The sequence below is a fragment of the Strigops habroptila genome, chromosome 2, assembly GCF_004027225.2.
Source record: "Strigops habroptila isolate Jane chromosome 2, bStrHab1.2.pri, whole genome shotgun sequence".
In the NCBI taxonomy this organism is placed as follows: Eukaryota; Metazoa; Chordata; class Aves; order Psittaciformes; family Psittacidae; genus Strigops; species Strigops habroptila.
This window is the reverse complement of record NC_044278.2, coordinates 13,426,930-13,449,298: the sequence shown is the minus strand read 5'-3', so window position 1 is coordinate 13,449,298 and position 22,369 is coordinate 13,426,930. Positions and strand designations below refer to the sequence as shown.

Here is a 22,369-nt window from a genome sequence, read left to right as displayed (position 1 = left end):
AGTTGTGAAAGGAATATAGGCAGTATAAATCAAAGGCAATTTCCATAAATTGGAGCTGTGGGGGCTATGTTTTCCTTGGAAAACAGTGGCAGTATGTATAAACACAGTTAGCTGTTATTTGTCTTTAATAGATTCTATTTGAACTGATTAACCACATAGTGATTATACCTAGTAATTACCTACTGTCTTATTCTAATGTGTATCACAGCATTAAAGTTCAGGTGACTCTGATGGAAATTAAGTGCATCATAGATGATTCCATGAGAGAAGTAAGGAAGATGTTGGAGATTTCATTTCACGATAGACCAGAGCTATGATTAATAAAAATTCCTATCTTCCAGAATCGTGGTCATTCCTTTAAAATAATGATGCTTCCTCTGTAGGTCACACTGTGTATATCCTTCCAACTGATGTATCAAGGAAAGAGGAAAAATGCGACCGAACGGTCTCACGAAGGATTTTTTTTTTATATAATTGGTGCTTTTATTTAAACATCGACCTCCAAATCTTTTTTTACTTTAGTGTGGTACTTATTCAGCTTTGACATTGTGCTTTAGTGTACAGGAGAAAGACCTGGTCCCTGTGGTGTATAGATTGAATCTCTATTAGTATTTCTTTCTGTTAAGTGATATGCTCTGAAAAGGCTAAGCAGTATTTTATGGTTTAAGTACAGAATTTTCATGTTGGAGGACAATGGATATAAACTAGAAGATGTATTTGCAAGCAGTTGATAGTAAATTCAGATACTGTCTTCCTGGATACTTTCTGCACACATACACTTGGAGGTTGTAGGTACTCAATGTTTTCAGCTGGCAGAAGCCTTTGAAAACTTTTTCCCCAGTGTCAGCCTTAAGAAGGCTTTTCATTTACTCATGAGACTCAATGAACTGCTGAATAGCTTGATTGTCATTTGTAATATAAGCTAGACACAGAGAGTAGTAGTTCCTGGAGCTCCCATTATATATTCTAAATGGTAGAAAATTATATTCAGTTATCTTTTCAGTTGCTAAAATGCTGGATGTGATTTTATTTAGAGCCGTGTTTCTCTTTCCCACTGAAATATTAACAGTGACAAATCTTGTATGCCTGAAAGTGCCTGCATTTTTATCAGTGCTTTACGGATAAAGTTAATCTTTTAAAGGTTATTTGAGCACTATAAGCAAAATTCTGTATTTCAGCTTGTATTTCCTTTTTTTTTTTTTTTAACATTTTTAGTGATATATACTTTTTCTCACCTGTAGCATCAGAATGTAAGCTTTTTAATTGCTGTATGAGTCTAAACTGATGAAAGGTCTTCACATTTAGGTTAATCTTTATCAATATTTTATTTCATATATGTGCACAAAGTCTTCAATTCTGTGCTGTTCTCCTCTGAAGTAAGGTGGGGATAAAATTAGAGAGCAGCACATTCATATAGGTGTAGCAGTTGGAGGTCCATGTATTTGTTTGCAAATGTTAATATCAACAGAAGGAATCCTCTTTCTTTTGAGCATATGAGAAAAATTGTAATACTCATCATGATAATGTAACATCTGGATATTGAATGAATATGACATTAATAAAGTAGCTGATTTCAGTGAGTTATGAACTATCATTTAATCTGATGATGTCATACAGTGGAAATGTTTCATTACAGCATATGCTGATGGGGCAGATGCAGCTAGTCTGGCGCATTGTGAAAGCAGGCGGCTTTTCCTTATTTTTTATAATCGAATCGTGCTACTCCATTAAATTAGTTTGTCTACTCTTAGACCATATGCACCATTGCAACCTCCATTCAGTCTGTCTGTTTCTTTGGATGTGAAAAAATGTCTTGACTATAAAGCCAGGTATAAACTTAGGATGCATACAGATTCAGATACTCATGCAGAGGTGGCTGCAAGAAGGAGTTTGATTCTGAAAGGTGTTCATGTTCATGTATAGACCAAACTGTTATAGGTTTGTGAACGTTGTCTCTCATAACCAGACTGAATCCACTGACAAGAAGAATCACACAAACAATAAGAAAAATACGATTTCTGTAGAAATAGAGATAGCATTTTCAAAGTTATGATATAATTCTGTTTAACTTGAATAGCTGTTAATAGGCTCTCTTTTGCATTGTGTAATAACATTGGCATCACTTGTCTTTTGGATTATATTTCTGTTTTAATTACAGGTTTTCACCAGGATAAATTTACAGTAGTCTATAGAAGAGGCCTTATGAATTTCCTCTTATCAGATTCTGACTAGTGGTTATAAGAATATATTATATTAGACTCCTTTAACTTATGTTTAAATCCTCAGCCCCTGCGTTCTCGAAACTGCTCCTTGTGAGTGCTGTGCCATCTTAAGATCACAAATGCTGCTCTGGTACTAAAGTGAAGGATCAGAGCATTTCTTGTACTTCTCCTTTGTATATGAACTCCTTGACATTTCCCATGGTCCCATCACTGTCCACATCACAGATTTATCACAGAGCATACTGTAGCTCCTTCTAGCCCACAGAATCATACTTCCTTCCAGTGGAAAATAGGTGCACAGCAGGAGGATGTGCACCTATTTTTTTTTACACAGATATATGTGTAAATTTTGCCACGACATAAAATCAGTCTGGTAAAAGCACACACTAACATCCATGAAGTACATCTAAGTCCTGTAGTTTAAAATTCACTTTTTGAACCCAGAATCCATGCAAAAGGAAGTGTATATCATTTGTGACAAGAATAAGACAAAGCATCCCATACTTCTCTGTAGCCTAAATTTGTATTGTTTTATCCTAAGACCATCTTTAGCTTTCATGGGAAAGATCATGGGCCAACCTTGAGAGCCACCCTCATCAACCTCAAATTGCATCTCTCTGTGGAAAGCTTTGGCTTGATGGGTAGCTGCAGATCTTGTCATTGTAATGAAAAGGGTGTACTGGCAAAACATCCACTCTTTGAAGAATTGTCTTATGTATGAATCCAGTCCAAAAATTCTGATGTCCTTGTGTGAAACACTCACATAACACGATGTGAAGTTTCTATTAATCATTTTATCTCGAGTTTGAGCACCTTTCTCCTTAGGTACAGGCTTCTAAAGCGTTTTTTTCTTAAACACACCAAGGTGACAGGTTCCTTTTCCCTCATTTCACTTACAGTAACAAATTTTACCGCCTTTCCCATATGACAGAAGTATTACTTTTATGATTGTGGACTCCTAGACACCATTTTGACTGTGTGATGGATAGCATAAGAGGCTGCAGAATGGAAAGAAGAAGGGAGGCAGGAGAACACAGAGGTGGGACCTGTCAGGGCCTCCTGCAGGCAGCTGCAGGCACATGGTGTGGGCAGCAAGCCAGAAAACCCTTGGAGGTGACCAAAATATCTTCCACTGCCCAGAAGGACAGGCAGAGATGGCAGCCCCTCAGGAAGTTGCCATTAGCCACAGCCTGCCCACACAGATGGAAGGACTCATTCTGTTGATTAAATGTTACCATCACAAGCCTTGTCACACTCATTATCTTTGACCAACTGCAATAAGAAATTCTACTTGATAACTGTCTGTCCAAAAAAACTTATATTAAAAAATATGTATGTATGTTGCTCGGAAAAGGTTAAGAGCCCAACAGAATCTAACTGAAACCTATTCATGTCCTTCTTCTATGTCTTCTGTGAACCAGATTGCCTCCTTTTTAACAGGCTGAAAGCACCCTTTGAATAATGTATACATACTCTAATATTACAGTATGGTATAATAAATGTATATGGTGCCCTATGGATATCACAGTTGGATTGTTAAGCATATGCCAAGGTCATTTCTGTTCATTTGTCAGTTTGGAGACAAATCCTGGTGCAATGAAATAAAGCTAGCCTTAAGGCACCATATAAAATATTACAGATTACTGATTTATCAAGTGATGGCAATTAATGACAGGGAATAAACTGTCTCTTCTGAGTCATCCCTTCTTGTAAAAGCGTCATCAACAACCTGTCTAGAAAAGCAGCACTTAGTTTTTGCACAGCAATTGATGTGTCTGGGCTCCATACTACAGCAGTTGTCTGCAGTGGTAATTCCCAGTGATCTCTAGCCCATAATACTCAGCGATCTGAGTCAGGAATTTCCTGAGTTTTCAGGAATTCAGGAGTTCTCAGCAGATGCCCAGGATCAGCTGCTAGGAGATTAACAGGGCACTTTTGCAGTGAGTGTTTCTCTTTATAGAGTGTGAAAGGGAATTTCATGTACAACTACATTACAGCTACATGGAAAGAGAAATTAAGTTCAACAGCAGTGATGCAGTTGAATCATTCTAGAAGTTTACAGACTTTAAAGAAAAGGTTAATTTTTATTTTCTTTTACCCACAGGTCTACCCACGGATAGCGCCGGCATTTTGGCACTACCTGCGGGTAGAAGTGAGTAGCGGGTATTTGAATACTCCAACATCTTTACTTTACAGCTTACTAGTATTTACTGACCTCCTAGTTTGTCCATTGTGCAAAAATAATTAGCTACCATTCTAGCTGCCATTATCTGTGAATGTAGTCTTGTACTAATTCCATGTTGTTTTGACTACAGTGTAATTACTAACCCAAGTCACAAAGATGTGATATGTTTATATGCAAGATCAAAGACAAAAAGATGAAATCTCAGTCCATATCATGCATTATGACTATAGCACAAAATCAAAGTACAGAAATCCATACCTGCACCTCCTTTTATAAACACATTTTTACATTCATGAGAAGAATATGGAGCTTCAGTTCTGTTATATAATTTTTGCAAAATTTGTACAACTCAACTTGATATCATTTCTCCCCTCTTTTGTCCCTCAGGAGCATGAGCAGCTCAGCTATTCCTCCACAAGGTCCAAGGCTCCAAGTGTTATCATCACAGGTCTCAAGCCAGCCACCAAGTATATATTTCATATCAGAGTCAGGACGGCAGCAGGATACAGCGGCTATAGCCAGAAGTTTGAATTTGAAACTGGAGATGAAAGTAAGTTGCACTGAAGGAAAAAAAAAATCAAATACAATAGGAGTAGCATCTGTTTCTAAAACATTGAGACATTTGGGAGTTTGAATGGCTGGATCTATACCATTTGCTTATTACAACATGACTACTACAGAAAACAAGTAAGCCTTAGCCTCACAATTCCTAACAATAAATAGACATTTTAGCCCAACACTGCAGCTGAAAGAATCTTTTCTTCTGCCAAATTTCCTTATGGGTCCCTTCCAACTTGAGATGTTCTGTGATTCTGTTGCTTAAAGAAGGCCTTCCTTTTGACATCTAGAAGTACCTTAGTCAGTACCCTTCGTGTAAGTCTAGCAGCTTCATGCAAGCATACGCTTCATGTAAGGGTAAGCTTACCCTTCGTGTAAGTCTAGCAGCTTCATGCATTCTCCAAGAACACAGCAATGGACTCTTTTCTCTGTAGTTATTAGTGCTCTTAGACTCTACAAATTAAAACAAAAAGAACCACAAAAAACCAACATTTATATGTATTTCCATCAATCAATAAGCCTACTGAATTTACCAGTAAGAAGCAAAAAGCCTACATATTCCTACGTAATAATCAAAAAGGCTTGATGCTGTGTATTATGTTCATGCTTCAAACAATTTTATATTTAAGTTCATGTATTGCCCTCCATGTTCAAAGAAACTGCAAATAAGGTATCTACAAGCATTTGAGATAAAATTAGTGTAGTAGGTACAACAATAAAACACTCATTAATGAAATTACTTTAATTAACCGATTGTGTATACCATGTTTTTCATTAGTGTTTTAGAACTCAACTTGCTTAAGCTAACATACAGACTCAGAACTATCTGTTTCCAAGAGCACCCATGAGTTTGTGTTCTATTTTCATAGCTTCCTAACTTCTATTTCAAAAACGTTTGAGGGATAGATTTCCAAGCACTTAATGCCTAATTGTACTTCTTAAAATTTTCTGGGTACTGAGGGCAATTGGTTTGAATAGGAGTTGAGCACTTGGGTGCTTTCAAGAATTCCAGTAGATCCTGTCTGCATCTTCTGATGCAATGAGTACTAGGTACCCAGGTACATAACTCTAGTCAAAAGTAAAGGGTACTTAAACCTCTATGAGCCTATGTTATGTTTGTAAAATGTGACTTACCAATTTAAATAAAGAAGGCTGTGGTTCCAGTGCCATTTCTTTCATTGGCACTGCTGACAGAAATATCTCCTGGCAGTGAGATTCCACCCCCTCCTTGCCAACCCCACATCTCCTTCTCAATTGCATTAATGCAACAGGCTCTTGGGCTGCATGGTGAGCTAGAGCTCACAACACTCTTAAACATTTAATACTTCTATTACTTCTAAGCACTCAGTATGAATCTTGATAGTGAAACATAAATATACATTATATATTTGCTGTTTTTCAACATCTATTGCTTAAGCTTGTGCCTGACTAAAGGTATTTGATTTGTTACAAATAAAACTCGTGTAACTCAAAGGAAATGTAGACAGAAGAGGTTTTGTTTATGATCAGTTGAAATGGAGATCGAGAGAAATTCTGCTGCATTTTGAAATGGTACCTGGAGCTAGATAAAGACTTCAATTAATTAAATGATAGTTCAAAGGACTGTGGTCTTATCCAAATAGTTATACAGTACTGCTTTAGATTTCAAAGCGGAAAAAAAACCAACAAAGTGCCTGCTGGTAAGTACTACTTACTTCAGATGGAAGCAGTACTCAGTGACCAGTCAAATGCTGCCTTTTTACTCTCCAAATATTTCACTTCCTCACAGCAATATTTTGAAAATTGGCCTATTCTAAAATTTAACACAAGCTGAAGGTGTTTTTGATCATTCATTTGTACCCCTTTCATAACACGGGCCAAATGTCCGTAACTTTTTCAGATAGCTAATGACAATAGATTGAAATGTAACATCTACGATATACAAACAGTCACGATTTAAAGTCTCCCAGTAATGGAGAACTCAACATTTTTATAGGTAGGTAGATAGATAGTGCCAGTGGTTAAGCCTCATAATCAAAAATTTCCACCTTTTTTCTAGCCTGAATTTTGTTTATCTTGTACCTTGTGGTCCATTTCTGCCAAATTAAAAAGTCAAATCCTATCAGAAATCTGCTTCTTGTCTAAATGTGTGCATGCCATTTTAAAGAATTCTCTTATCTTTCCTGTAAGTGATATACATGGTCTCTCTCTCACTCTAAAAAAACACCCAACCTGTTTTCCAAACATTGAATCATTTTGTAGCTGTCCAAAATTTTAACAACCTTTTTGAAGAATAACACCAGAGCTGAACCTGATATATCTGTTTATGATGCCATAAACTGACCTAACACTGTTTACCTTCTTATAATTCAGTTTTCTTTTACTTACGTGTTTAAGCATTTGCTGCCTGAACTAGAGCATTGTCTTACGCAGCTGAATAACTAGAACACGGCAACGTTTTTATCAATACCATTGTATCCTAAGATACTGACCTACGTTTAGATGGAGGAATTGGGTAGGGTTGTGTTGAGACATGGATCGCATAGTTGTATTAGTGCACGTAAATGTTAATTTGCCCTTGCTAGCATGCATCTATCTTACAAACCAGTCCAAGTCAAGCTGTGTAGGAATCTATCTTCATCATGTACTACTCTGTTAAACAATATGACCAAATCAGCAGATCAGCTGAAAATTTTCTGATTTTTTTTTAAGATTCTCAATTGTTCTGAAAGATACCAAATAATATTAGACCAAGGCAAGCTATTGCAAGTTCCAAGTTATCACAAGTTACTTGGTGAAAATTCCACATTTGCAATTGCTTTTTGTGGTCTTTCAGTTAGCCAGATTTTAATTAATTTGATGTCAGCTAAACTGATTTTATAGAAGGTTAACATTCTCATGAGAAGGCTGGGAAGAATAGAGTCTTTTAAAAGGCTGTGTTGACAACAGAAGATTTATCAACCAACAATGTCAAAAATTACAAAAAAGTATTTCAGGTCGCGTTTGATAAAAATCCTTCTCAATCACAGTAGCTTGTAACATACTTCAGCTCTCTACCAATTGTACATGTTATAGTCTTAGCATCTAGAGAAGAATTCCAGGACCAGATGAACATCGAAGGTTACTCCATTTACGCTACTTGAATATTGACATGATTTGTTAATAAACAGAGGTAAAGCAAGCAATCCAAAATTAGGATTTTACTTTAAAGTGATAGTCAAGTTGTAAAAAGTAACAGTGGTGTCATGCCTTATCCAGTTTACTGGTTGAAACGCTATCAGTTATATAGGATAAAAGCTAAGGCTGCTGCTGGGAAATGCAATACCTTTGCAAAGCATAGTAACCACTGCTTTTGACTGTGTTCCTTATTACCATTTTATTCAGTCTCTCTGTTTCAGCACATTACAGGCAAAACACTTCCAGCAGAGCTGACTGTTTCATGCAGTCCAGTACACGCACATGTACCACTGTTGTGGCTATAAATTGAAGCATAACTTCACTCATAGTTCCTACTTCTATGTATCAGGAGTACCAACTATTTGAGTCACCACAAAACACTCTGGTCCTCCCTAGGATAGAAGCTGTCCCTGGGATTTTTAGGAATACATTGAATTACCAATGCAAAATAGATTATTTTTGTTGTTGTTAGAATGTTTGATGATTTGTTAATAATAAATAAAATTTCCAGTTGAAACAAACAAATGAAATGGCACATATCTCATATTTAGAAACTGTCTTGCTGGATCTCTCCCCATGGCTGCCTCGTCCTACTGTTCATTCAATAGTAGTCAGCACTGGATAGTTCAGAATGTCTCATTTTAATCTTGAAGTATTTCCTTACTGTATTTTATATTTTCAGCTATTTGTTCTTCAAATTTGCCTTTGGCCTATCTGATTTCTCTACTGTATGTGCCCAAAAGCATTCCCTCTTAGACTGGAGCCCATCAGCTCACTGGAGTGCAGGAACCACAGCACTTCTGAAAATGTAAAGGTTATCATAGAATCATAGAATAGTAAGGGTTGGAAAGGACCTTAAGATCATCTAGTTCCAACCCCCCTGCCATGGGCAGGGACACCTTGCCCTAAACCACGTGGTCCAAGGCTCTGTCCAACCTGGCCTTGAACACCGCCAGGGATGGAGCATCCAAAACTTCCTTGGGCAACCCATTCCAGTGCCTCACCACTCTCACTGTAAAGAACTTCTTCCTTATATCTAATCTAAACTTCCCCTGTTTAACTTTGAGGCCATTACCCCTTGTCCTACCACTACAGTCCCTAAGGAAAAGTCCTTCCCCAGCATCCTTATAGGCCCCCTTCAGATACTGGAAGGCTGCTCTGAGGTCTCCACGCAGCCTTCTCTTCTCCAGGCTGAACAGCCCCAACTCTCTCAGCCTGTCTTCATACGGGAGGTGCTCCAGCCCTCTTACCATCCTTGTGGCCCTCCTCTGGACTCGCTCCAACAGCTCCATGTCCTTTTTATGTTGAGGACACCAGAACTGTACGCAGTACTCCAAGTGGGGTCTCACGAGAGCAGAGTAGAGGGGCAGGATCACCTCCTTCGACCTGCTGGTCACGCTTCTTTTGATGCAGCCCAGGATACGGTTGGCTTTCTGGGCTGCAAGCGCACACTGCCGGCTCATGTTAAGCTTCTCGTCAACCAACACCCCCAAGTCCTTCTCTGCAGGGCTGCTCTGAATCTCTTCTCTGCCCAACCTGTAGCCGTACCTGGGATTGCCGTGACCCAGGTGTAGGACCTTACACTTGGCTTGGTTAAACTTCATAAGGTTGGCATCGGCCCACCTCACAAGCGTGTCAAGGTCCCTCTGGATGGCATCCCTTCCCTCCAGCGTATCAACGGAACCGCACAGCTTGGTGTTGTCGGCAAACTTGCTGAGGGCGCACTCAATCCCACTGTCCATGTCGCCGACAAAGATGTTGAACAGGACCGGTCCCAACACCAATCCCTGAGGGACACCACTCGTTACTGTTTTCCAACCGGACATTGAGACGTTTACCACAACTCTTTGTGTGCAGCCGTTGAGCCAGTTTTTGATCCACCGAGTGGTCCATCTATCAAATTGATGTCTCTCCAATTTAGAGACAAGGATGTTATGCGGGACAGTGTCGAACGCTTTGCACAAGTCCAGGTAGATGACATCAACTGCACTGCCGCTGTCCATCAGTTCCGTGGCTCCATCACAGAAGGCCACCACATTGGTCAGGCAGGATTTCCCCTTAGTAAAGCCATGTTGGCTGTCACCAACCACCTCATTGTTTTTCATGTGCCTTAGCATGTTTTCCAGGAGAAACTGTTCCAAGATTTTGCCAGGCACAGAGGTGAGACTGACTGGTCTGTAGTTCCCTGGGTCTTCCATCTTCCCCTTCTTGAAAATGGGGGTTATATTACCCTTCTTCCAGTCATCGGGAACTTCACCTGCCTGCCATGATTTTTCGAATATGATGGACAGTGGCTTAGCAACTTCATTCGCCAGCTGCTTCAGGACCCACGGATGGATTTCGTCAGGTCCCATGGGCTTGTGCACGTTCAGGTTCATAAGACGGTCTCGAACCTGATCCTCTCCTACAGTGGGCCTAACGTCTTCATTTTCACAGTCCCTGCATTTGCTTTCCAAGACTTTCGTGGTGTGGTCAGAGCATTTGCTGGTGAAGATGGAGGCAAAGAAGTCATTAAGAACCTCAGCCTTCTCCAAATCCATGGTAGCCAGTTCTCCTGATAGCTTCCGGAGAGGGCCCACATTGTCCCTAGTCTGTCTTTTATTTGCTACGTATCTATAGAATCCTTTCCTGTTATCTTTTACATCCCTTGCCAAACTTAATTCTAATATCCTAATTAGACTCTCCGGTTTTTTTCCTATTGTTCTTATGCACTGTTGTTTGCAATGCCTTGTAAATCCATCTGACAGCTAGTTCCTGTCTATTAGAGCTCCAGTTCTCACAATCCACGCTTACCTATCTTACAGCTGCTCACTATTATCTGTCCAGCTGTCTTTCTGTCATTTTTTTTATCTTTCACTCTGCTGGAAGGTCTGCTGCCTGATTGATGTCAAATTGAAATAACTAAAGGATGTAGCTAAAAGACGGAGACAGAAGTGAGCTGTCATTAGGGCTCCCAGCCCTTTTATACCAAATACACAACCTTTTAAAAGATTTTGGAGAAAAGAAAGGAGAACAGAGCTGGAAGATTCTCTGTCTTTCATCCTCTCACATTGTGACAAAACTGTCTGCACCATTTCTTCCAGTCTACCCAATGAGGAAGTGAAGAAGCCTCAAGATATTTCTCTTCAGCTCAGAGAGGAGGGAAAGTGCAACTCCTCCCCAACATGGGTAAAGAACCCAGGAGGAGCTGAAATGAGACGTGAATGTAAAGAGTAGATGGGAATAGAACTGATGCCAGGCTGGATGCAGAAGGGATTTCTGGGCATAGTGTTAAGCAAGGAAGCTGGAACAAGGCAGTTAGACACTTTACATGTCATTTTGGGCATATAACCTGAATTAAGTATGAAGAGTAATAGGAGTTACTCTGGATAAGAGTTTATGTGGATAATACATTTCTCAGTGCATGTATGATACATGATCCAGTTTTAAAATCTAATCACCTGTTTGACTAATCACACCAGTTGCAGCTACAATGTGTTTGAAGAGTTTTGACACCCAAACATTATAGTGTACTATCCAATCATCTTCTGGGATAAGAAATAAATCTCCCCTATTCATTGTCTTATGCTACTCATTTTAAAGTATGTTTTTGTCAAAATGAACTTACTGGTCAGACAGGCAGAGAGAATGAAACATACTACCAGACAAAACGGCCAGCCCAGTTAGACAGGCGAAGCTCCCTTATGCATCTTAGCACTGCTATTGGTTTACATATTCCTGTAGAGACAACAAAATACTGATTCTAGCTGTATGAATTCTGGTTGTGTTGTTTAACTGATGAGATTCTGTGAAAAATGTTATGTACTTCTATGATTAAATGCAGCACTCTGATATGTAAACAGATGAAATAAGGTTGCAAGAACTTGAATGGCTTTGCAACCTATCATAATTGGTTTTTAAACTGAGTTTTTCTGTCTTGTGTAATCAAGAATAGTATTGAGGAGAAACACAGGGTAATATATCAATATGCACAGCTGATGGAGAGGAAAAATGAAGGAAGAAAAAGCAGGAAATGACAAAAAAGGTTCAAGAACATGCACAACAGAAACAATGCATACTAAAGCTCATATTTACAACTTGACCTTTACCTTAAGAGAAAACTGAAGAAATTAGAAAAGAACAGAGAGATTGAGGGACATGCTGAATTTAATTTAGAAAGGCAGAATGCTCATAAAAAATTTAATTAGTGAGTCTCCCTGATTACTATCTTCTCTCTAGATAGTGTTTTATGAAACCTTTTACCTGCATGTGAGGAGTCTGTGTATGCGCATACACATGTGCTTATATATGTGCTGTTCACTGCACTGTGCCTTTATTGATTTCTAGAAGGATCACTTCAAGCAAAAATAAGTATTTCCATCCTTTTCCCTTACCTGCCTCTCTGTCAGTTTTTAACAAATCCACATTTTCCAATTATACTTGTCTGTCATTTGACATTTTTATCTGACAAGTAAATAAAGGTCATTGGGAAGTTTCAGGCTTGAAAGCCCCTTATAACGATTTGGCTACTTGAAAAAAACAACCCTAATGTATTGGTCTCTGGCCCTTCTGCCAATTCAGTAAAATAAAAACAAGAGAAACAGAATGATCACTTTTTAAGTATGTGCAATCTCAGCTAAAAATCGTATTGCTTAGAGGTGGAAAGAACTAAGTCTGGAATTTCTCCCCTTCATGTATTTCACTCTGGTTCCTAATAGAAAATATGCTATTAAACTGATATATTGCATTCTGGTTTAGCTAGAACACCAAGAAATAGCAGCTCCATTCAGCAGAAATGATCCAGGATGCATGACTTTCTTCATCTTGATAGCTGCAGAGTGCTTCTTTGGAGCATGGAATCAGCCACTACATTTGCACCTTTAATTCTTAAGAAGAAAAACCCTGGGTTGTCTCCTTGGCAATGAATGTCTGCTGGGGAAAACCACAGCTAATTTATCTGAGCTCATGGATTGCTTTTCTTCGGCTGAATTCACTATTTTTGCACATATCTTCTTCCTATTAGAGGAAAAAAAAGACTCGTCTAAAATCTCCTCCTCCATTTACTACTTCAAACTGTGCCTGGCTATAACAATCTTTGCAACATTTAGCACAACCCCTGCTAGTCTGAAAATAGTATTCAGCCTTTGATTTGGAGAGCCTGTTATTATTTGCATTGCCACTTGTGTGGCATGATACTTGTTACGTTGTATTTTTCCAAATAAATCCGACCATGTGAAGCATAACACAGTGCAGAGCTAGAATCCACTCCCATAATATCACTAGATAGCATTTTGAAGATTAGCTATTCAGTATTTGTTACACCATTTATTGGAAGATGTATGTATTTGTCTGTGGAGAGCTTATGACCACGTATACTGAATGCTTTGTAATTTACTGCCTGTGCATGTCTCCATTAAATTATATGGGCAAAACCCTAATGGCAGAAAATTAACAAGTTGGTTTTGCTGAAAATTTGACATAAACTACTATTGTTTTTATTTGCTTTACAACTATTGCAAAGGCAGTTTACAGTGCTAATTTCTAAACCACTCACAAATATTATTTAGAAGCCAAATGTTTTTCATTTTATGAGGCTTTGGGCAGCAATGTGTGCATTGTATTGGGCTTTATCAACTGCAAAGTGAGAGAATGTAGCCTGCTGAGCTTTCTAGGCTTTCTGCGTGATTTCCCTATGCTTTAATCATCTGGTGCCTAAAGAAAGCTGAAGATTTTGCTTATAGCACAGTTTTAAAGTTTACAAAATAAAAGTTGCCTTCTTGATAAATCTAAAATTATGTTTTTCTACATTTACTACTGTTGTCAGAGGTCATTGAATAAAATTATTTATTCTCCTGTCAGAACAATGTTACGTTTCTCATGGAAACAGAAAGTAAGAATTAAGTAAATGGTATGTGGTAAAAATGTTCAAGTGTAACTGAGTTTAAGACATAAAACTGGATTCACAAGACAAGAGATAGGTTAAAAACTGAGCCTTATTCTTTTTCTGCTCATGTAGTATTTGGACAGTGAGGACCAACCGGACTATAAGTATTTTGTCAATGTAAAGATTTACTATTATACAGAGTAAATTTATAAAAAGAGCAAATGTCTAGAGACAAGATAATTTCAGGTGATCTTTTTTAACTCCTAAATGTTCGACAAAAAGCAGAGGTAAAAATACAAGGCATAAGAAATTAGTCCACCAGAGCATGTTATAGGTAAAACTGTGTACATTTTGTGACAACAACCTAAACACCAGACATACAGAGAAGTGTGTGAAGCCACACATTACATGTACTTTTTCTGCTTGCTCCTGAACCCAGCTTAATATCTCTTACATACATAGCACTGCTGCTGACTTCACTGGGTCAGTTGGATGGAGCAAATTTCTGAATGAGATGCACGATTAAGCAAGATAAAGCCAAAAAAACCACCAAACCAAAAGAACCCAAAAACGTTCTAGTTTTGTGTCCAAAATCCCATCATATTCAAACTTCAGTAAATTGCAAGTGTCTGATAATACCAGCTCCTTATTTTAAAAACCTGTAAACATCATCTCCCCTCCATTGTAGTTGGGACAAGTATTATGGCTTTTCACAGGCTCATTCGCACCTAATGTCCTTGCTAAGCAACAAGGGAACTATTACAGAGTAATTGCAACATTTGGCCAGTGAAATGTTAGCACCCATTCTGTAAGAACCCTGGATTTAACCTCTTTTCTTTGTGCTTCCTTTCAGCTTCTGATATGGCTGCCGAGCAGGGACAGATTCTTGTAATTGCCACTGCTGCTGTTGGTGGATTCACGCTGCTGGTCATCCTCACTTTATTCTTCCTAATCACTGGAAGGTAATTAACACAACAGTGTTCTCCTTTAGTCAGGGTCAGAGTCATCTAAAACTAAGAATTTAAGAATAATAGTTACACATTTTCAGTGTTTGAATAGGGTTAGACATAGCAGGGTGAATGTCCTCTTGGTTCAGCATTGCTCATACTCACACTTCTATTGTGAGTGTAGCTTTTCATAAAAGCCCAGTTTGAGGAGCTAAGCAATTATGTGAAATCAGGAAATTGGCTATTTTAAAAGCAAGTTTCTGGACCTCTTGCCTGCAGAGTGAGAATTTAAAAAATTAAGCAGCTCAGTGCTCTGATATTAGAAAACAAAAAAACCCAACAAACAAACAAAAAAACCCCAGAGTATTTTTTACAGAATCTCACAAGCGTCAGCTGCAAAGCTTTGAATGGTATAACCTTAGGATTTTTGATGTCTTGGGATTGGCAGTGTAGCTTGCTAAAGGCACTTAAGTGGACAGGTTTTTACTTTTGCTATATGAAATTCGTAGGAAAAATCATACACAATTATGTATATGTTTTATAAGCACATTTTTGCAACTATTAAGATAAAATGCAGGAATTATGTAATGAAAGTAAACTAGGGAAAACTTTACTTCAAAATGCGAGAACGATTCTACTGCCTGTGCTATCACTGGTGAACAGAAAATAGTTTCCTGAAGGTGCTGAATTACTGTTTTTTGTCTTTTTTCAATTGGATTGAAGACATCCCAATTAAATCTCCTTTACAGCAGTACTGTTGCACTGGCAGGGGAATTCACCAATCTGGACAATGATTATTTTTTATAATGACCCTGATTCTTATAATTACAATTCTTTTAGCAAAGTGTTGATTGTCCACCTTTCCTCAGTTGATGTGTTGATCAGGATCAAATAATGACATTATGCAAATTGGATGAGAAAGCATTTGATTTAAGTGGTCGAATGCCATGTTCAATTAAACACTGAAGGTTTTAAGGGAACTCACAAATTCTAATTGGACGTGCTAAAAAAACACATGTAGAGGTCATCAATCCTTGCTGGACCTCAGATTACCATAGGCGTAGATGCTTCCATGATGTCTTGTCCCTTTTTTCATTGAGCCTCCGGGTGTTTCCTGTGTGGTATCAGGACTTCACCTGCTTATAATCAGAAAACAAAGCAGAATTTGAAAGGACAAACACATTATGTCTCTGTCTGCTCTGTGACACATCAGTGGCACCAGAGTGCTGCCATGGATCAAGAAAGCCTAAAACCAGACTGATCCCTTGTAGAGGTTATGGGCCTTTGAGCAGAGGAGCTGTGCTCAGAGCTCCTGCCGTAGGCTCTGTAGGGGGTGTATGTGTGGGCTCTGACCGCTCTCAGTCCTTTTCCCCTCTCCCTTCTTCAGAGGCATAAAACAGCTGGTGGAAGAGCTTCCATGTAAGGATGATTCTTTGGAGTTTCCTTTCTACCTGGCTTGGGGACAACAAAAATCCAGAGTTGGGATAGGATTCTGCACTATTCCTGTCCTTATTTAGAGCCTGTATTTACACTTAGAGAAAAGATGTTATATTGACTCCTCTATGTAACAATGGTCATCATAGGCAGAGTTGGATTAATAGGCAGTACTGCACTTTCAGATTTGTAATTAAGTTTCTGTTCTGTTGGTAAAGCATTGCCTGTAATTTTAAAAGAAAGTGAAGTCCTATCAGTGTAGGCCAGAGGTTTTATTTGCAGTACTCCAGCAACCAAATATGGCATTACAGTAGCTACTGTTATGTGAATTAATGCTCTCTCTGCTAAGTAGTAAAACCGGTTAAGTCTAGCATTCTGTGGAAGTTAATGAGAGCAATTAACACTACAACATATTGTGACCTTAGTTAACCTTAGAAGCTATGTAAATATGCCTATAATTACTGCAAACACTGACAAGCAGTAGGGTCTTTCAGAAGAGAGAGCAGTTGTTCAAAGACAAGCTTTCTGAGAACATAACTGTGGGGGAATCCTTATGTGGCATCCTGAAACGTAACTCAAATGCTTCTAGAAAAAAGATCACTAAACTCAGGAATGAAAAAAAATGATGTCATTGGGTTTCTTTCTGTGTTTATTCCTCTTACTTGCTAATGTTACGGATATCAGAGATTCCGTTATCTTTCTAACATCTTACTCAATGGGACCATTTCAGTAATGAAGATATGAATTCATTTTGAAGGGCTGCTTAAATGCAGTGGTAACAGCGTATTCCGCAGAAGACAGAGCTAGAAAATTTTGAATAAATACTCAATTTACTCTAGGACTGGAGGGAAATTTCTGCATGAAAAATAGGAGCTGTACCCTACAGATGTGCTCTGCCTTACTATTTAGATTTAACAATTTGACGAGCTATCGAGTCGCAGGCCTGCTGATGAGTCTATTCATAGTGGAGAGGCTGGGTTAAATGAGCACCTGCTTCTGCACTTTGCTGAGTGATTATCCACCAAGAGCAAGCAGGAAGCATGGCTGTCAATTGCAGATAGAAAAATGGAAGCTACAGAGACTTCGAGGTATAGGGTGTGCAGTGAGAGGAGAGTCTTGGCTAAATTCCAGGAAATGCGATGTTAAAGCTCAGTGTGATTTATTCTTATCATTACAGAAATTATTCCTCTCTGATTTTCTGTATCCAACACTAACAGGGAATGGGGAGATGGAGGTGGATGACTCCTCTGATGGTGATTACTCACTGCGTTCTGCAGTCAAACTTTTGAGCCACATGCATATTTAGAAGGATTGGATGGTTAAAGCCTTGTTTCTTTGGCTGTTCCCTTGGGCAGACACTTCAAGTGTAAGAGCTTGTGTTCAGTGTTCTTGGCAGTTGGCACCCTACAGACCAGTTGTTCAGGTCCTAAAAATGGCATTGGCATGCTTAGTGGTGCCAGCAGCTGGTGTACAATTTAAAGATTTCCACAAAAGCTGAGAATCCACGGGTTGCTGTTTCCCTCCATAAGGGTACATAACCATGACAGCTTCAGAAGTTTCTGCCCTTCGGGTGTTCATCATCATCTGTAACAATGAATCAATTTGTGAGTGTTCCTATGCTGTTTCAGTGTTTAAATGAACTGTTGAAGTGAAGTGGTGTTTTCGTATATTTCTAGTATCTAGATTGTTAGTGTTTTGCTGGATGTAACATATATAATTATAGTTTATTTTATTTTATAAAGCCAGTAATTACACCGAGGCCAGTAATTTTCTTCAAACTGGTCTTGGTACTGAATGTCTGTACACCAAAGCACATATCCACAGACACTGATGTTCTCTACTGGGGTCAGTGCCCCAACAGCCCTTAGCCGTTAGCCTAGCTCTTAGACCAAAAGTTTTCACTCTAAATCATACTTCTTAAGCTGTTCACTGCATGAGAAAGAGCTTAAAGACCAAGAGCAAATACTTTTTTTCTTGACTGAAACAGTCGCTCCTAAATTAGCATGAACAGTCCTGCAGGTAAGCAGCATTCAGGCTGGGGGAGATTCCATTAACAGGAAACCTGAAAGCTTGCCACGTGTCAGCTTTCTCCAACATACCCTTGCATTGTCAGGTAAGGTTGCTAACAATTCATGACTATCCAGAGTTTTGTGTTGTTTGCCAAGGATTTGCAGCAATCATACAGGCATATGCTAAATCATCATATTCATATAGCGGGCTATGTATTGTTTATCTTATAGGTTAGCTGATATCTTAGTAGGAATAAAAAGTCAATGTCCGGCTCTGACTGCACAGAGCTATTAAGGAAAGTTAAAAAATGTGGTCCTGATGTGAAAAAATATTTTATTTTTTTTTTTCATGAAAAATGGTGAAGTCATAGAAACTATTATCTTATGAAGAAAATGTGAGCTTGTTTGACCCACTGGATATGAAAGTTAATGGCATAAGGTTTAATTAGCACAAACCAATGTATCCAATCAAGAATGTGGGGAAGTACTAATTTTTTAAAATATAAGGATTCTTTGGAGGAGTCAAACTTGGAAGTAAAGTATTGCATCAAACATGAACTTCAGTAGTCATTTTCATACTAATCATTCAACCGCGATTTATTTGTATCTAATCTGTTTGTAGTTCTTCATGCATATTTCTCTCTGTAACTAAATTTAAAATCCAAATGCAAAGATTTTGGCTTTCATAAAAGTGCAGATAAAACTTAATGTATATTTATTTTATGCATGACAAATATTTTAATTAAAATCTCACTTGTTTTACTTAAAAGATGCCAGTGGTACATAAAGGCCAAAATGAAATCGGAAGAGAAAAGAAGGGCTCATTTGCAGAATGGACATTGTAAGTAGTTCAACACTATGTTACATAGTATCTATATCATGTTTTAAATTTAGAATGTTCAGTCCTTGATATTTTAATCTGGCCATTTGAATAGTTCCTTGTTGTGCACAGCATCAAGGGTGTTTTTATTTCTACATCCTCTTGAACAATCTCGCTAAATTCACTCTAGTTAATAAGACTTTTTGGTATTCTGTTAATAATATTTATCAGTTTTTCAGGTATGTTTCTTTAGGTACTCAACTGGTCTGGATCATACTGAATTTCTGCCTGAAAAATCCTTTCTTGGTGACTTAGTGCCTTATTTGTATCCCATTCTCTTTGTCTTGAGGGATCTACTTTTCCACGCACCCAAGAAATAAAAAGTGTCATGGGTTGTCTTCCCGCATGTTCTTGCTCACTGATCAGTACAGCGAGACAAGGTCCTGGCAATCTTTCATGGGCAGTATATTAGTTTATTTAGTTTAGTTTAGCTACTTAATTTAAATTAAGCTTTGCTTGTTAAATTAAGTCTTGCTGGTTTGTTAGAGTAGCTATTTAAAGTATTGGTTTATTCAAAGGGTATTAATACAATGGCTATTAATTTTTTATAGTTTTTGTCATTTTTTTATAACATCCTTGGAAATACTATGATCAGGACAGAAGCTAAGTCACCAGAAGTGGTCTTTTTTCAGATGACACCATTATAACCAGCCAAATGGCTCTTTCTGTCAAGGAAAAGGGCACATTTCCCCATAAAGGATACTTCTTTGAAGATTTGTTTGTCATTTGTTTCCAAATATGGTCAGAAAGGAAAGATGAAAAAAAGCTTCCTGTTGGAGTGTTTGATATATGCCTCTGAGACCATGACTGAAGTTGAGAAAAGCCCCACACAGTGTCTTTCAGGCCAAGGTAAATGATGACTGTATTTCATATTGACACACAGCTTCATCCCAGAGGCTTCTCATTCATTTGCAGTTATCTCAGCGTCAGACTTGAGGGGGAAGGTCTCTACTCAGGTATGTGCACCATAGAACCAAGGATGAAGAAGAATTACTGTGATTTACCCTAGCAGCTAAGACTGTATTGCCAACAATACACCCTCTTTCACACTGAGCACTCAGCACCTCCGTAAGAACTACCTCCTTCATGCTAGCAGCAATCTTTGGCTGCTGACTGCCTATAGACTGGATATCCAGCATCTCAACTTAAAATGGTATGTGGGGCTGCTCAGTCTCTGCTGGGATCAGTATAAGGGTGACCTTTCCTAGACTGGCTGAAGCTGTTTAAAGAAAAACTCTGCAAAACCTGCACTGGTTAGCATCACCTGTTCCTGTTTCCAGGTTTGTCATGTCCACATTTTACATCCTATGGTTCTGCGTGCAGAAGAAAACCGTCTTCTGTTCATCCTTCCTCTCTCCTTTGGGAGCTTGGTGTGAGTCAGAAAGATTTCAGAAAATAAACTCTTTGAAGGTATTTAGAAAGGGATCCATGATCTTGCTGATAATATGACATCCCATGATGTCTGGTGTCCTCTGTGTATGCTGTGTGCACTCTATAGGCAGTGGTCCAAATGGCTTTTGCACATTACTTAACATAGCCCAGACACACTCATGTGTCCTGAACATATGTTCTTCACCTAATGTATTTAGATTCATCAGATAATGAGCTGCTTTAGACTTGGCTACTAAGTGAGAAGAGGAAGAAGGCTGAGAGGTACTTAATGCTTTTAAGAGGTTCTCTGGACCCAGCTGCAGTACCCTTCTCTTATGCTGATAAGTTCATGCATTATCTACATCAATTTCTGTTAATGGATTGAAAGTTTTCCAGAACTTAATCACCACATGGCAGCAGCTTAAAAAAAATCCCATCCAGATAGTCCGACAACACAACTTAAGTTCTTGGACATGCTCTACTCAAGAACACAAGGGATATTAGCCATGCCAGAAAAATGATGGCATGTTGGAGACTGCCAAAGCAATCTGGCACCAACCCACTGCTGCCATGGCCATCTCCAAGAAATTATCGAAGCCTTGTAAATGGATTTGGATATTGTTCTTGTCTTGCATCTGGCTCTCTGGTTGTTCCAGCTAATCAGAAGAGAACAAAGCAGCATAGTCCTCCAGGACCCATCCTCATAGAAAAGGATCTCAAAAATTGGACCTATTTGGCAAAAGGAATATTCAGCCATCCGCCCATAAATGAAAGGAGTGAATTAGAAAGCACTGTTTTCAAAGTAAAGGACAGATTGCCTAAATTGCCCAAGGAGCAGCAAAGGGGAATATAAACTGCTTTGGCAATAATCACTGTTAGTCTTGATGCTCTGTTTTTTCCATATCTTTGAGCCCTCACTTGGTGTCTCTGTAGACACCTTTTCAAGTGACCAGCTCAGAGCTTGTATTTTCTCTCATGACTTGCTTTATTTTCCAGATTTACCAGCTGTACTTGAAACATTCTAAGGATGTGAGCTAAGTGCAGAGATGCAAAGGAGCCTCTTTGGACTAAAATACTAAATAATATTTGGAAAGGAAATGCTTACAACAACAACAGCAACAACAAAACCAGTAGTTTCTAACCCAAAATAGTGTTTTCTTTAAAACTTAGCCAGGGCTGTTATTTTTTCTTAGAGAAGTTTCCGAAAACTTTATTGTCCTCTTACTTTTCCTGGCTGAAATGCTGTACCTCAGGGAATACTTGTGTTCATCTGGGACAGTGACAAAACAGCATAAGAATTTGACACTGTCTTATCAGTTGAATACCAAAGACTGAGTTTTCTAAAGGCCTTTGACTTATTGTTACTGTGGGACAGGATAAACTCTAGGGCCCATGTAACTAACAAACATGACAGTAACTAGAGGTATAAGTAACATTCAGAGAACCCAATGCCTGTATTTCCTCCATTCTTTACACTAACACTGGCTGAAACGGTGTTTGATGTAACAATGCACTGCAGGAAGCCTGAAGAAGTATCTGTGCTTTCAGTCACCCAGAACATCTCAGGAGATTTGAACAGGATTCAGCAGGACCTTACTTACAATTTCAACCAGTATGTTCGAACGTTTCACTAGTGTTGGGTTGACAGAGCCTTATCCTTTGTCAGTGGAGTTGTAACACTCAGCTCTTCAGTGTCTCAGAAGCCTTATCTCAAAAAGCTGCTTGAAGGGTAAGAGGAAATGTT

At 38.6% G+C, this 22,369-nt stretch overlaps 1 protein-coding gene across 8 annotated transcripts in view; it reads left to right on the top strand.

Annotated features, from left to right (window-relative positions):
* The window catches only part of LOC115601713 (ephrin type-A receptor 6), a 490,729-nt gene that overhangs the window by 343,129 nt on the left and 125,231 nt on the right, over positions 1-22,369 (top strand). For 4 of the 8 annotated variants that reach the window (XM_030472043.1, XM_030472041.1, XM_030472046.1 and 1 more), the window contains 4 exons: positions 4,327-4,374; positions 4,795-4,957; positions 14,838-14,946; positions 19,145-19,215. In XM_030472043.1, coding sequence (XP_030327903.1) covers positions 4,327-4,374; positions 4,795-4,957; positions 14,838-14,946; positions 19,145-19,215 — 391 coding nt within the window. Of the gene's footprint in view, positions 1-4,326; positions 4,375-4,794; positions 4,958-14,837; positions 14,947-19,144; positions 19,216-22,369 lie in introns of those variants that run through there. The other 4 variants (XM_030472045.1, XM_030472042.1, XM_030472048.1 and 1 more) reach the window with 2 other exon arrangements.